Consider the following 17,121-nt stretch of genomic DNA (forward strand, 5'->3'; position numbering starts at 1 on the left):
ATTTGGAGATTTCAATATATTGCACAGCTACGCGCTTGTGTATTACATGTTACTTAAGGACAGTAAATACGCAGCATGTTCAAACGTGACGAGTTGGGTTGGTGTCACCCCACGAAACAAGCGTGTGGGTTTCATGAACGAAATCTCGTCCGTTTAGTACTGTTATATTTTTTATAGGTGTGACGGAAATCTTGGGACATGTCCTGGTGCAGAACAAGATAGTATCAACATCACAACTGGTAGCGCCCAATTTACGGATCAGTCTTTTCTACCAGTCCTTAGCTATCAGTACCTCAAAAGTAAACTTTACCTTCGTCTCGCGGGCTTTTCCGTGTCTTGTGGTCAGCTGACTTTTCAATGGTTCCTGTTGTCATCGTCCTCTGCTTGCAGCACCGCATCGGTCGTAAAAGGAGTCTTTCCTAACTCAAATACACAGCAAACTCTGACAGGTACATGTACTTTGAATTTTGTACAGAGTAGGGTTTCCTCTGAACCCCTTGGAGATTTCAACTTTCATCGAGCGGGCCCAACTTAGACGCACTACTTGGTATTATTAGTTGATAATTTCTTCTTTAATTACCAGTGAATGTGAATTTAGACTGGCTGGTGTAGAAGTTCAGTTTTCGCTAGCGTAGTTTAAAGGAATAACCAATCATTTTGTTGTGGACTCGCATAAAACTTGTACGAGCCAGGTTTAGTAAATCTAAAGCCGTGTTCACACTCAACGTTGATTATGATCAACTGGAGTATGATGAAGGCTATCATACTCCATTTAATTTTATTTAATTGTGGTTCAGTTCACATCTGCGAAAATTCAAATACAATAGGCAGGGTGATCCCGCAGTGTGAGACAAAATGGCGCCGTACCGCGTGGCTTCCACGATTATCATCACCATGCTTGAGGCGAGAAGAGAACCAAGGATAGCTTCCGAAATAGAAGAAGACACCAAATAGCGATTAAAAGTTTCGTCTGCTCATATACCACCAAGTGTTCGCCACTCGGTTCAATTACGCACTGTAATTACTTCAAACAACCCCCTTGAGGTTGTTTGAAATTATTATAATCCAATCATAATCAAGCTCTCTAATTAGTTGATGCAAACCCATTTCATATTTAATTCGATTGTTATTCGATCATAATCGAGGCCAAATGTGAACACGGCTTTAGTCAACTCAATGATAATCCAATTAATGCTGAAATTCCATGTATTGCTAGCTTAGATAAAAATAAAAGTTCAAAGATCGCGATACCACACTGCTCCTTACAACCTCGAATTTCATTGGACCAGTATAGGATGTAGCTCCATTATTTTGAGAATTAGACTCAATCGTTGCCGTTGTATTTTTATTCCCCACTGTCTCCTGAACCAATCACGAGAACCCTTTTAATGGCTCCACCCTGAACCTAGTGTCTTAAGAGCTGTTTAATTTGTCAGGACTAGCTCTTCAGGATAACAACAATTACAAAGTGTCTATACAAGTGGTGGACATGAGGAACAACACTTCTCAGCTTGTTTGTAGTGGTGCGATCATCATTGATACGTCAAAGCCACAAGGCGGGTGGATCCACGATGGGCCTGGAGCTGACCAAAGTTACCAAGCCTCCAAGTTGTTGCAAGTGAACTGGGGAGGAGTACAAACAAGACACGGTGTCAGCAAGTATATGTGGAAGGTACTTTTCACTCCCTTCCAAACCAATCACAGCAACGAGCTTATGTCTTTCACAAATGTCAATCTCAGCACTAGTGCGGCCACGACGTTCAACAGCATCTCAGACGGTTCAAAGGTGCAATTCGTTGTAAGAGCGTTTACAAAAGCGGGACTGCATTCAGACCTCACCAGCGACGGGGTCATCATTGATACCTCGGCCCCTGTGGCGGGGAAAGCATACGATGGAAATCAAACTGGAGTGGACATAAAATACGCAAAGTGGACGACTACGTTTAGTGCAAATTGGGACCGATTCACCGATCCTCATTCTCACATTGCACGCTATGATTGGGCGGTACAACTTCAAGGGGCCGGGCTTATTACAACATTCAAAACCACAGCTCTTAACCGATTCCCTACAGCAAAAAACCTTAATCTAGTGTCTGGACAACGCTACTGCGCAGTCGTTAGAGGCTATAACGAGGCTGGACTTTATACTCAAATTACATCGAACTGCTTGTTAATAGACCAAGATCCACCACAGGCAGGCAGCATAAACGATGGACACTTTAGTGATGTAGATTATCAGTCAGAGGACACCATTATAGCGATAAACTGGAATGGGTTCACGGATGGCAGCACAGGAAGTGGGATCATGGAGTACAGATATAAGGTTACTGACAACAGCGGAAGCATTATCGTTTCCTGGACGTCCGCTGGGAATGCGACCAACGTAACACATAATGGGTTGGCGTTGAAAAACAGCACTAAGTATTTTGCGACTGTAAGAGCCATTGATATGGTTGGTCTTAGCACTGACGTCACATCGGATGGTGTTACCGTGGATACGACTCACCCAGTATTTACTGGTGAAGTTGTAGTGACAGGAGTTGAAGATATCATAAATGGAACTCCGTGTGTGTATATACCAAGTGTATCCTCAATTACTGTGCAATGGGCTGGATTCTCAGATGCTCACAGCGGACTTCAGCGATGCGAGTGGGCCATGATACCTTCAGAAAAGCCAATGTCAACCTCCGACTTTGCGGTTGTTCCAGGACCCAACCTTCGCACATCGGCGACATTCCAAAACCTTGCATTAACACAAGGCAAAGCTTATTACGTCATAATAAGAGCCATCAACGGTGCCAAATTGTATAAAGACGCGTATTCGGTCTTGGTAATACCTGACGCAACCCCTCCATCCTCTGGAAAAGTCTTCGACGGTCCAACGAAGCAGGTAGACATCGACTACCAGGCTGATCTGAGACATGTCTACGGATCATGGTCAATATTTCCCGAGCCAAACATAGCTGTCAAACAATACTACTTTGCTGTTGGAAGCTGCCTCTCTGGAAACTATCATGTCACTGGAAATAAGTTTGTGAAATTAGTTCCTCCAACTGCTACCTCATTTACCCTGAAAAACATTACTTTGGTGAACGGTCAGCGTTATTGCATTAAAATCAAAGCTGAAAACAAAGCTGGCTTGTTTAGTTCCCAAGTATCGTCGGATGGTTTCGTTGCTGACGTGACTCCTCCAAGCACGCAGACAGCTGAAGTGCGAGACGGTATTACGGGTTCGGATATTGACTATCAAGATAACAGTACAGCAATTTCGGCACAATGGGAAGGTTTTAAAGATCCAGAGTCTGGATTTCACCACTTCGAATATGGAATAAGCAGAAATCAAGGGGGAGTTATGGATGTTGTTCCATTCAGTAGCGTGGGACTAAATGCTTCTGTTACTGTAAAAGGCCTTTCGCTGTCTGATGACGTATACTACCTGACGGTTTGTGCCGTAAACAATGCCCATCTACGGAAGTGCTTGAGCTCCGACGGAGTGCTCATTGACTTCAGTCCCCCGAGCCATGGTATAGTGTATGACGGGATCATTGAACCAGATCTGAGATACCAATCCTCTCTTTCATCGATGGCCGCTAACTGGGAAGGAGTCTGGGATCTGGAGAGTGGTATTGAGAAGTTCGAATGGAGCATAGGTATCAGTGTGAATGACAAGACCAGTGTTCAAGGTTTTACTGATGTTGGTCTATCAACTCATGTGAAAAGTAACACTGTTCTCAATTTGTCAAGTGGAACTAAGTACTACGTGCACCTTAAGGTGACAAACCAGGCAGGATCTGTCAGAGAACTTGTTTCGGATGGTGTCATAGCGGATGGAACACCGCCTATACCAAACAAACTCTACCCAGGCTTTGGTTCACAAGATGGATGGCGATACAATGACAAAGATGTGGCTTTTTACTCCGCTTCAGCGTCCGCTATTTCGGTTTATTGGAACAAATTTTCTGAACCAGAAAGTGAGGTCTGGTACTACAAGTGGGCCATTGGCACAAGCAGATGTGGTACCCAAATCCAACCACTCGTTAACATCGGCCGGCGGAACTACGCCAACACAACAATGTCAGAACTAGTATTTATACCAGGAGTAAAGTATTACGTCACTGTGATATCACGAAACAGAGCTGGACTTTTGTCACAATCATGCTCTGATGCTCTCGTTTTTGACAGCACTCCACCACATCCAGGAATAGTCTATGTGGGGCAATCAACAAAAAGAAAAATTGGAGAAAAATATTTTATAACTGATGTTGACCGCGTAATTTCCTGGAGGGAATTTATAGACCGTGAGAGCGGTATCAGCACATGCAGCATCTTGGTCGTAGATCAGGCTGTTCAGGTTCTTTTCGTCGAGTCTAAAAACTTGTCCTCGGGAAATATTTCGTTGCCTCGAAGTGTTCCCCTTCTTCAAGGTCAAAGCTACAATGTTAGTGTCGAGTGCTTTAACAACGCTGGACTGGCGTCCTCATCGTGTTCTGTCTTCGAGGTAGATAACACGCCACCTGTCCCCAGTGGTCCTATCATAGTGGGTGTCTCACGCGATAACACCTCACAGTATCAATCAGACACAACTTCTATGGTAGCCACCTGGCCGCCGTTCATCGAACTGGAGAGCGGGCTGCTGAACTACCAATTCGCTATCGGGACTCAACCACATCAGCACGATGTTGTGAGCTTTGAAGACGTACATCTTGCGACACAGGTGATGAAGAGCGGCCTTAGTCTTTTGCACGGTAATACATATTACATCACAGTCGTCGCGACGAACCTTGTTGGTTTAAGGTCAAATTTATCATCGCTTGGACTTGTAATAGACACCACGCCACCACAAGCTGCCAATGATTCCGTTCGTGATGGGGCCACTGGTCGAGACATTGACTATTTTTCGCCGACCATGGATCTTGCAGCACACTGGGAGGACATCACTGACCCAGAAAGCGGAATCCTGGAAAGCCAATACTGTCTCGGAACCAAACCTCGCGGCTGCCAAATACGACCAACCACGAGAATTGGAGCTAATAAATCGTTTAGCTGTCCAGAATGTAAGGTTAACCCAGGAGAGCGAGTATTTGTGACAGTGCAAGCCACAAACGGAGCTGGTCTTTCGGTTACGCGCTGCTCGAATGGAATTTTGATGGATGTTAGTCCTCCACGCATGGGTGATGTCATTGATGGGAACCACGTGACTGGAGTGGATTACAACATTGTGCTTGAGAACTGGAATATTTCCATGTCCTGGTTTGGCGCAGAGGATGTTGAAAGTGGCGTTCAATCATGCACATGGAAAATAGAAAGCAGCGATGGAAGCAAACTGCTTCAAATTGATGCCAGCAACAATTCAGCATACGGACAAAGAAAAGTGTTTTCTCTCTTGCAAACTTACAAGGAGAAAGGGTTTCTCAGGAACTTGACGTATCATAATGTGTTAACGTGTTGGAACAAAGCATCACTGAGGAGTACGGCTCGATCCAATGGCTTTCGAGTGGAGTCCGTCTGGCCAATTCCCGCGAACATTCGCGATGGCACTATAGAGGGTGCTGATTTCAACTACACAACTAACACGAGAGTGGTCAGTGCCAATTGGGACCCTTTCTTGGACGATAACAGCGAACCAGTGATTGATTACCAGTGGGCAATAGGTACAGAACGTTTCAAAGACGATACCTTAGGTTTCACAAGTGTTGGGTTGAGAACAAGTGTTGAAAAAGACCTTGCACCCAACGCACCTGGTCTAGACATTCTGGTTGCCGGTCAGAAGTATTACTCCAGTTTAAAAGCATTCACGGCTAGCGGCTTAAACAGTATGGCAAGCTCCAATGGATTTATAGTTGACCCCAGTCCTCCGATTACAACAGAGATCGTAACAAGTCACGTGGTTACAGACCAAACAACACGAAGCATCGAAATTCGTTTTTCTTGGGACGGTGTGAAGGACTATGAAAGTGACATAAGGAGCAGTGAATACTGCTTAGCAACCACGTCCCAAACCTGCGTGAGTGGTTCCACAGCAGCAGGAGCCTTAACCTCTGGGACCATAGGGCCCTTTGTTCCTCATTTGGGTGAAGCGTATTATGTTACGGTATTTGTTCAAAATGGAGCTGGTCTTACCTCCGTGATGTCCTCGAAGAAGTTGATGTTTGATATTATTCCTCCTTCCCTTGGAATGGTAATCGATGGAGTTGAGCATGACATTGACTTTACAGATTCCATGGACTCCTTAGAAATTTCGTGGAAGGGTTTCAAAGATGATGAGTCTGGAATATCCAGTTGCTCGTGGTCACTCATTGAACAGAGTGCATCGGATAACAGTTCAGCTTTTGGAAATGACACTGTTGTGTTTACACAGTCGGTGGGAATTAATGGTAATCTGTCTCGCCGGAATCTCAGTCTTGTACCTGGCGCTAGGTACATCAGCAGGATTACATGTTTAAATGGTGATGGCTTTAGTAGCACATCCTCATCTGATGGCATTATTGTCGACGTAACACCACCCAGTCCCAGTCTCGTCCACGATGGTTCTTCTCTTCAGTATGATATTCGATACCAGTCATCAACAAGTGTGGTAGAGGCAACCTGGGAACTGTTCAGTGATGCAGAAAGTGGTGTCGTCAAATACCGCTGGGGTATAGGAACATCACCAGACCTTACGGACTTGATGAATTTTACAGATGTTGGCATAGCAGCCACAGCAAGGAAGGACAATCTTACACTAACTCACGGAAAACGATATTACGTTACAGTAGAGGCTACGAATGGCGCCGGGATGACGTCACATGGATGGTCTGACGGGTTCCTTGTTGACGTTTCTCGTCCTGAGTTGACCGAGGTAAGAAATAGTTTTAGTGTCATGTTTCTTTTAATTGCTCAGGGCTGGCTTTCACGAGCGACTCGAGAAGAAGCGCAGCAACAAACGCAAACTCAGAAGCGTCTTTTAAAATCATTAGTAGGATGAGACAAAGCGTGACGACGAGTTAATGCTTTCCGTGCATGTTGCAGGTACGTACGGTTGTGCTTACCGAAATAAGCCCTAAAATTTAGGGCTCGAAATTGCGACCAATACAGTCGCATTTGCGACTAAATTTTTTTCCTTTGCGACTAAAATGTCTGGAGAAGTCGCAAATTTGCGACTTGTTGTCAGCTTCGCTCTTTCGAAACAAAAGGGTTAGCAGTTGCCACTTTGCTGTAAACCAGCCATTTTTCGCACTCATTTCACGACAACGAACTTGTTCCAATAAAGCAATTAAAATGCTTTATTAGAACATGTTCGTTGTCGTGAAACGAACGCGAAAAATGGCTGGTTTGGTTTACACAAATAGAAATGCAACCTACTTTACGCCTTCGTTCGCGGCAGGCATCAATCAATAAATCGATGCTCAATCACAGAATCAAAAATTCAACAGAATGGACAATATAACTGTAGCTTAAGACCTTGTAACAAAAAACAGATAAAACAGTATGCTTTGCTCTCCGTTTGGAATTTTGGTAAGTAAGAAAAATTTCAGTTTTGCACAGAATCTAAAATATATATGGTGTAGCTATGTAGTCGGGTACTGTTGCTTTTTCTTTCCCAACCAAGATATACCTTAAGATTAAGTGTAAACTAATTCCTAGCTAGCTACCCGCTCACACCTTTACTTGAGAATTCAAGTATAATTATGGGAGACTAACACCTCCTAGCTTCTTTTCTTTTTTTTTGTTTTTTACCATTCGCATATAATGTAAACTAACTGACTCGTCTGATGATCTGCCTCATAGTGTTTTTCATCTTTTCAGCTTTCACGGGGAAAAAGAATATGGCTTGAGCATAGAGACAACCTACAAGCATCGTGGAAATCAAGTGATCCCGAAAGTGGGGTCACTAAAACTGAATTCTGTGTTGGGACAGTAGCCATTGGCTGTCAGATTAAATCCATGACCGAACTTCCTTGGAATTCTACTCACGTGACTTGTGACGACTGCCAATTACGTCATTTAGGGACATATTACGTGACTGTACGCGTTACAAATGGAGCTGGCTTGTTTACGCTATCAACTACTGAGGAAATAAAAGTGGACTTAACGGCACCATTGCTTGGTGATGTAATCCCCGTTAATGATGTCACGCAATGCTGCTCCAACTGTTTGTTAATTGCCAACGTGACATATTTCGCAGACGAAGAATCAGGTGTAAAGTCCTGCAGTTATGCGATTCGAAATAGCACCCATTTCATAACAAACTACACAAACAATGGATTATACAAAACCATACAAGCGGAAGGCTTACAGCTAGTCGCTGGTAACAAGTACTACGTAACTCTAAGATGCGAAAACAATGTTGGACTCATCGCAGAGAAGATGTCCATTGGACCAGTTCTTGTAGATGACACGCCTCCCACAAAGGTAACAAAGTCCTGCGTTTTTAATTTCGTTTAGGGTCTTTAACAAAGAGGGTATTTAACAATTATTCTACAAGGGCGCGCTGGATATGAAGTCATATACAACCAACGAGGCGCGAAGCGCCGAGTTGGTTATAATCATTTTACATCCAGCAAGTCCTAGTAGAATAATTGTTTTGTTAAAAACTCTAGGATCAACAACTCTTCCACTGAAGCATCGATTTCTGAATCGGTCAATTCCGTTCCAAAAAGGCTTTTGTCGGCCATTTTACAGCTCGCTTTTTGCTGACGCGTTCCTTGACCATATTAGGTACAGCAGGTATACGAGCTGATAGTCTGTGTCCAGCGGGCTAATGAAAATGCTGGAAATCTGATATCCCTAGTTCAGTTTTTAATACAAGGAAATGTTACGTTTTTGCAAACGTTGGCCGTGTAACGTAGCACTTATATTTCAACAGTCGTAACGATTACAGAGTAATGTGCAGTGCTAGTGCTACACGGACAACGTTTCCCGTCTGACCTTGTAGCTCAGTCGGTAGAGCAGCGATGATCTAACTGGAAGGTCGTTGGTTCAATTCCCACCCTGGTCAGAGTTTTCTTCTGTCCTTGTGTGGGCCCATTTCCATTAGTAGGGCTAACCCTCATATGGTTCATATGGGTAGAAAAATAGCACTTCACATCACTCTGTAATAGTTGAGTCAGTTTTTAATGAATGCGCATATTCAGGCAAGCCTAAATTCGCGCATTGAGAATAAAATTTGAAACAACCATACGTATTTTAGGTATCTAACTATTTATTTAGAAGAGAGACTTAGACCAATAAAGTTGAAAAAACAAAACAAAAACAAAACAAGACCGACTCTTACCCTTACATATTCACAGAGCCATATTGTCAAGGTATCTATTGTTAGCTAGGAACAGCTATTACCGATCTGCTGATCACGCTCGTTGCCCAACCTGTTTTTCTTTTCACTGCTGGAGGTTTTAACTTTCCAGCTAAATCGTGTGTTCACAAATTGCAACTCGGTGTTTTCATTATTCGATAAGTTGAAATTATTTTCTTATAAGTTTTCCTGAGTATCAGGTAGCCTTTTCTCGTATAGTTAGCGGTTCTTAAGTCCTAAATATGCATGTGGCCTGAAATAAAAACTGTTTGTCAATGTGCTGTCAAACCTCGTGTTCAGCATAAATCGTGCACCTCTTAAATTATTGAGAGAGTCTATTGGAGAAAAGACTTGATGGGAACTTGCTTATTCATGAGAAGAATGCAAGCAGAAAGTTCTTTTGAAAGTCGTCTTGAGAGCATTTCTGAACTCAAGTAAACGAAAGCAATAAATCAGTGGATTAATAGATGAATTGGACAGCATTAATGTCACGGTGAATTCGAACACAATAACCACTTCCTTTTTTGGCGAAGATGACATGTTACCTATTGCTGTGGAGACAAAGAACGGAAGGTAACAGAACAGGAAGGTGAAAAAGATGCACAAAGTGTTAATGGCCGATCTCTGTATCCTCCTTAGGCGAACGTTTTCGAAGTCATATATCTGCGTTGGTATTTGACTCTGGATTTGAGATTTGTGGCGTCTCACAACAAAGTACAATTTGGTATAAACAGCAAATGTCACTACGAGGGAAATTCCGACAAAAGCGGCTGCGACGTTCGAGTAAATAAGAAAGCCTTCAAGCCACACAAGAGTCATTAAACCACTCACTGACCACAGAACTACCTGTGCAATCTTCGTTTTTCTCTCTGTTACGAATTCGTGGTAACGGAGGTTCAACGTAATCGCAAGATACCTGTCTGTACCAATGACTGTGATGTATAAAAGGGAAACACCGGCGAAGAATGGCGTGGCTATGCTATAAGCCGAGTTTATGATACAATGTGGTGTAGTGTTATTGTAGAGACTGTACATCACAGAGACGTACAAAGGATGAACCACAAGTCCTACTCCGAGGTCAGTCAAGGCCAGCCCACATAACAAATAATTTGATGTTGTGCGCAAAGATGGAACGTGTAGGAAACTGAGCAGAATAGAAAGGTTTCCCAAACTTGCTGTTAACATGAGAAATACATTTGCAGCTATATTGACCAACAGGACATGTTTTTCTCCGATCAGGAACAAAACAGGTACCGTGATGAAGCATTCCTTACTGGTTTCGTTGGACGATCCCCTCATTTGTGCTCCACACAGTGAGTAAGCACTTTCACAGAGCTAACGCAATTCAATTCTGGCCAAACCGACCAGTTTATGCAAATTCAATTAGTACATTCAAACAGCTGCCTTCTTCGTATAGATCTTTAAAAAACTCGATATGGCGTTTTTCTGGCTGGCGTCTTTCAAAATTGTTGATTGAGTTACAGGTACCCCAAGCTAACAATGTAATTTGAGCATCACGATCAGTTAAAATTATAAGCGTTTGTGTGTGAATTTGCAAAAGTAGTTAGGAGTCGAAATACAGAACATGAATCGAACAAACATCCCTTACCTTGTCTTCTCGATACCTTATCAATGTTTTTGTGGCGTACTTTGACCACTGATTTCAGCGCTATTCCAGTGGGTTGTAGGTTCGCTGTTTTCTCTTTCTACGGGAATGATATATATGAGAGAGAAACGGTAGAACTAAAACTCCCTAGAATCGCGCTGAAACGGCCAGAAATGCTAAGAATATGCCATAAATAAGACAAGGAGGCAAGGTTTGAAATTCTGATGTATTTTTTTTCTATTTTAATTCCCTAAATAACAATCGCGAAATTCCCGATGCAAACCCTTATAAAATTTATGTAACTCAACGATACTCCGTGATCTTGGGGTACCCCTTATTGAATGAAGTTTTGCGAGTCCGTGTTTGCTGTTTTTCTTGGTTTTCTCTGAGGACGTAAAGAACAGAAATTTTCAAACACTGACTCAGGTTGATTGTCGCTTGTAACATGGAATGAGCTATTCATTTCTGTTCCCGCGTGAGATTCGAGTGAACCATATTGTGCTGTCTTGATGTCGCCGGAAGGGATTCTCTTTATGTTTAATTAACAAATTTCAAGGAAACACGTCATATTAATCACCTCGACGGACAAAATGGCTGCCAGTAGTTGTTTTGCCACTGTAAGTGAAGATGATTTCGCGTTGAAATGTTTTATATTTCTCTTTTTTGAAATAATCACCTATGTATTTATACTAAAAAAATTATTCGCCTCAGGCTCAGTGATCATCGGTGAATATTTACCGATAATCATTGAGCCTGGGGCGAATAATTGTTAAGGAAAACATTTAGGCACCTGTCGTAATCATTGCTGTGTTAAACGGTTAAACTTTTGCTAAATATTCGCATTACAAGGTAAAGGTTGTTTTTAGTTGAATGTAAATGCTGCAATAATCGAACGCTTTTCAACTTATGACTGATTACCACTCAACGTGCTGCAATTGCCCCAAAGGTTTTTATTCAATTGACAGCACCTGCCTTTCCTTGTGAACTAATGCGCGATCAACTCGAAACTTCAACATCCTCCCTCCTCCCCCCGCCCCCACCCCCGGGCAAATTCCCGCTCCCTCGGGCCAAAATGGTGTTCAAATGCTCTACCCTATCTTCGGATTTGTTTGTCATACCCTACTATCCTACTAAAGAACAATCGTCGTCGGCTCATGTCGTCTTAATAAAACTTGTGTATAAACATGCTAACACATCTTTCCTGACCCTTAAAACGATGATATTGTTTTTACCAGACTTGAGCTACTACAAAAACACGACTTTAATATAGACCTTATTCATAAATGGCGGTCAATTCATAATTCTTTTTTCGAAGTGCAAATTAGCCTACCAATCCTCGATACCATACAGGGAATTGAAAAGAATTCTTGCTCTAAAACGAGGCTTGGTAGGCTAATTTGAACGTGGACAAAAGAATTATAAATGTGATCGCCATTTATGAATAAGGTCCATTGAAACTATTAATAAAAGTGACTTGAGAATTGAATTAATTAGGTCGGACAACGTCAATAAGCAAGTATAAGCTGCTAACTCCGAAACACGGCAAAGGTTGTCTAACGAGGGAACTGTATACTTATCAACAGCAGGGCCTAGAGCGTTAACGACTGCATGTGTTACTGTCGGTTGATTTCCTCTAACAGAAACCTACACATTTCAGAGCTTTAACAATGAAATGGGGGGTGTGAAAACATACCATTTTCTATCCACTTTATAGTATGACAAAGACGAATTACGCAGCCAAAATTCCTTTGAAGACAACTTTTGAAGACCTTTTTTGTAAGCCAAGCGCTCACAAATGCTATATCTCTTCCTTCAAACTCTTCCATCTCGTCCAAACACGTGTTTTATAGCTGTTAGCGACTTCGGGGCACGAAAAAAAAATCCTGACTTCCAGTTCAATTTTCCCCACCCCACGTAGGCAAAAGGTCAAGTTCTCCACTCCCCGGGCACAGAAGATAGTCAAATGCCTGGTCTTTGCCCGGGGGGTGGGGGATTATTGAAGTTTCTATTTGATCAGCGCACAAATCATGGTCAGAAAAAGACGAGGGGCACTCTATAAACCAGTCCTGCATAGTATGTTTACCGCATTGTGAATATTGCAGGCCCATCATCTTGTTGATATCGAAAATCTCGGGATTGTGCCGTTTTCCAGTGAAATCTCTTTTCTCCAGGCGAAACTCTTCCAGCATCTTTCCTGTTGCTTCTTAAATATTGTTAATTTGTTGAGTACTTTTTAACACTCTTCTGTGAAGTTAACGCCTTTTTTAAAGTGCGCATTACATGCTGTTCGTTTGCTTTTCTTCAGTAGTGTAGTACAAACCGAAATCCTAAAGGTTTTATTGGCTTAACCAACACTGTAAAAGACTACGAGTACATAACACGAACGTGAAATTGTAAAAGCCGGAAAATAAGCATGACTGCACGGGCTGTCTTAATAAACTCACGGTAATCATTTACCGCCAAACAAATTGTCGTTTTAGATGAAAATGCTACCGTCTGAGAAGCAAGATAGAGGAGGCAGTTTAGAGCGATTTTACGGGATTTCAGAGCTCTACTAATTATCACAAGAACTTAGCTTGGTGGAGCAATTGAAACCGGTCCAACTGCTACACAGTGATGATAATGTGTTGAAAACTTTCATGCGTATTATTTCGTTCTTGGCACTGGTTAAGCTCGAGGTATATTTTACATTTAAAGCCATCTACCTTTTTGTACCAATGCCAATGTTGGTAGTGCATGTGCAGTCGTTACAGGGAGCAAAACCGATCTTGGGTCACGCATGAAACCTTGCTATATGCATAGTCTGATTTCCTCTTCTTATTTGAAGCTCAAAACAGCAAAAGGACGGAGGATAGTTTACAAAAACATGCACTACACGTAATGCCTTAAGGCACTTTTACTTCATTCACTCTGGATAAAGAAGATGGGCATCGTACTCCACCTTGGCTGATGTACTTGGTCTGTCGTCCGTCATTGAGTCGTTGCCTTCGGTCATTATGTAGGTGTAGATATTCTATTATGCTTACATTGTGCCCTTATATATCCCATTTTTGACATATGGGATAATTATCTGGCTGAAAAGCCCGATTAAAGATCGACTCAGTTTGTTACAGTTAGTGGAAGTGAATCCTGCGTCTGTTTATATTGGCGCTAATTCTGCTCCTTTGTCGCCCGCAATCTCTCTTATCTTCCCACTGGTCCCCTGTACTTCTTTCACACACTTTAACACTGGTCTTGGCGGCAAGCTTCCAGGCGCCTCTGTCTGCGGCTGTGACTTCCAGGTCAGCTCGGATAATGTTGCCTTGAAGCATTGGCCTGCCAGCAGGTCTGGAGAGGGAGGCGAGTTCGCCATACAGGATGTCTTTTAGGATCCGGCAATCCTGCATGTGGGTGGGTGACAAAGCCAAGCCAGCGTGGGCGTCTCTGGGAGAGGAGGGAAAACTTGCTTGGTCTTCTTGCTAGGGCCATTAATTCTTTGTATAGGATACGATCCTATACAAAGGTGATGCTCAGGATCCTCCTCAGACAGCACAGATGAAAGGCGTTATGTTTGCGCTCTTGGCGAGTGTACAAAGTCCATGCATCGCTGTCGTAAAGCAGTGCGTCCAGAACGCAGGCCTGGTGGTCAGCGTGGAGTTCTCCCAGACACTCTTTATTAGGCAGGCCATTGCTGATGCTGCCTTACCGATCCGGGTGTGTAGCTACGTATCCTGGGAGAGGCTGCTGGAGATGGTGGAGCCGAGGTAGGTAGAATCCTGCGCAACCTCAAGGGTGTGGTCACCGATAGAGATGGCCTGCTAACATCTTTGCCCAATTAGGAAGGCCGAACTCGCCACATGTGCATGCAAAGCGGCTGATCAATCCTTGTAAGGCTTCCTCAGTGTGAGCAGTCAAGGCAGCATCATCTGCGAACAGCATCTCCCGGAGAGGACACGTTGGTCTTTACGTGCAGGCGAGCAAGGTTAAAAAGGCTCCCGTCGCCCCTTGCGTGGATGTAGACGCCATCTTTAGTCTGGTAGAGGGCATAACACAGCTGCAGATAGAAGGTGCCGAATAGCGTCGGAGCGAGGAAACAGCCTTGTTTCACGCCACTTCGGCTTGGGAAGTGTTCTGAAGACGATCCGTCGTACTGGACAGTGCCTTTCATTTCGTCGTGGAAGGACGTAATCATGTTAAGAAACTTAAGGGGGCGATCGATCCTGTGAGGTAAAGTGAGGAGCCCTCTCCTGCTGACCAAGGTAAAGGCCATGGTCAGATCAATTAAGGCCATGTAAAGTGGCTTTCTCTGTTCGTGGCACTTATCCTACAGCTTTCATGTCAACAATTGACCCTCCCGCTTTGAGCCTCAAGGTAGACGCGTTCAGCAAGTGAGTGAACTCAGTTCAAAACCACGCAGATGGAGCCCTTGCCGACAATGCACTATACAGTGTAACGAGATTCCACAGTAAGTCAACAACAACAATGCTTAGAAGTGTTGTTGTGCCCAAACATCTCTGGACTGCAGAGTGTGTTTCTATCCACCAAGGAAAGGGACAATACGCTGAAATCCATGTTTAAATATAGCAGAACAAAACTTAAGAGTTGACATTTGAACTCATTGTATGATTTTTTTTTTCAAACAATACCATTACTTGCCAGGTAGCCAATACCCACCTCTGTAGCAAATACTGACTTTTAGTAGCAATTACCCATCCTTCGTATTTAGAAGCGTAGCAAATGCCCAGCATATGTATTTGTTACAGTAGCAAATACTTACTTTTCGTAGCACGTACCCACCGTTGGTATGTGCTACTGTAGCAAGTACTTACCTATGTACCAATACGCACTCTTGAATAAATGCTACCGTAGAAAATGCACTTCTCGTAGCAAATACCCACATAACTCTGCCTCTCCCCCCCCCCCCCCTTCTTCGTCGTTGTTTGTCAACGATATTTCTCCTGTTTTCTCGTGCACTCATTTCTCTTCCAAGTTGAGCATCGCTTACTCTTCGCCTCCTTGCTGGTTTTTTTTTTCTCTCTCCCTTTCTCTTCTTTCTTCGTTGTACGAATAATACTTTTGCAAAGTTTTACTAAAGTAAACGCAATGTCAAATGCAGTACGCTGGCCATGCAACTTCCCGCCAAATAGGCAGGTTCCACCAGTGCAACATTTCGCGTATTGGCGTACATCAAAAACGTGTGTTCGTACGGACGGTCGATCGAGCGATGGCGTCATAAACATTTCTCGCATCGATGGGTTGCCATGGGTGCTGACCAATTTGGAAAATTATTCCGGTTGGAGAGACCATTCCCTAATGGTCCATTATAACGTTTCATTTTGAAAGCTTGCATCCCAGGCCTTACCTTCCCTCATATCTCGATTTCGCGTGAAATATGGCCTGGAAACGGAATAATCAGGTACTCCACATTTTCCAGACGGATTTTTCGGAAAACGACTGTTCCATTTGACTTTTCACCGAAATTTCCGGAATTTTTGGTTGAATGGTAAGCACCTCAGTTTTTGTACGGTGCTCTGCTAGCGCGCTCTCGCGGCTATAAAGTAGTCAGCTATGACAGAACAAGACTGTGTAACGGCGGAAAATATCACGCCACTTTTTACGGACCGGTATATAATGCAGGTCCATTGTCGTTCGTTGTGTATTTTTGGCGCCTATTGTTTTTGAACCAATCACGAGAGCCGCGTGGACGCTGATTGAAGAGGTTGCTGGTAACTAAATCTACAGCTGAGCCCCATTTATCCAGCTTCAGTCAGCGTCGTGATGTCGTATATTAAGACCAGCTTTAGCTTTGAGAATTAATGAAAGTTGTCCGCAACGTTTTGACTTTCTATCTTTACGGCATCAAGTCAAAGTGGTAACCAGCCTTTTGGATACACCAGAAACCCATAAGGGTTGAAACGTGTAACGCGTGTTCACAGCTTCCGAATATTCAATGCGAACTGATTGGTTGAATGTTTCAGTGCTAAGTACCATATTTGGAAACCCCGCGCTCTTGTTGTTCCAAATATGGTACTTAGCAAATTGAATATTCAGAAGCTTGTTTCCCAGCACACAAGGGGCCGTTACACGTTTCAACCCTTATGGGTTTCTGGATACACTTCAATTCATAACATTTCTGAGCGTGCTAATACTCACCTCTTTCCTGCTTGTGGACCATTACTTGACAGCGTAGCGGTTAATGATAACCTTTAGAACGTTTCAATAGACAGTCCTTTCTCAGTCAGTCAAACCACCGCCCTCTTTAGTC

General features: G+C 43.2%; 2 protein-coding genes across 2 annotated transcripts in view; one reads left to right on the plus strand and one right to left on the minus strand.

The window, feature by feature from the left end:
* LOC137992386 (uncharacterized) overlaps positions 1-17,121 on the plus strand; it is a 32,313-nt gene that overhangs the window by 12,092 nt on the left and 3,100 nt on the right. Inside the window, exons 8-10 of the mRNA XM_068837709.1 lie at positions 178-449; positions 1,437-6,838; positions 7,786-8,391. Coding sequence (XP_068693810.1) covers positions 178-449; positions 1,437-6,838; positions 7,786-8,391 — 6,280 coding nt within the window. The remainder of the gene's footprint in view (positions 1-177; positions 450-1,436; positions 6,839-7,785; positions 8,392-17,121) is intronic.
* On the minus strand, positions 9,111-11,536 carry LOC137992390 (adenosine receptor A3-like). Its single transcript, XM_068837717.1, has one exon. It carries the CDS (start codon positions 10,568-10,570, stop codon positions 9,638-9,640), a length of 933 nt encoding a protein of 310 aa, XP_068693818.1. The 5' UTR covers positions 10,571-11,536; the 3' UTR covers positions 9,111-9,637.

Source organism: Montipora foliosa, chromosome 2 (assembly GCF_036669935.1).
Source record: "Montipora foliosa isolate CH-2021 chromosome 2, ASM3666993v2, whole genome shotgun sequence".
Lineage (NCBI taxonomy): Eukaryota > Metazoa > Cnidaria > Anthozoa > Scleractinia > Acroporidae > Montipora > Montipora foliosa.

Excerpts from the sequence above, each read along its gene's own strand:
- LOC137992390 (XM_068837717.1), bottom strand. The coding sequence starts at position 10,570 with ATGAGGGGATCGTCCAACGAAACCAGTAAGGAATGCTTCATCACGGTA.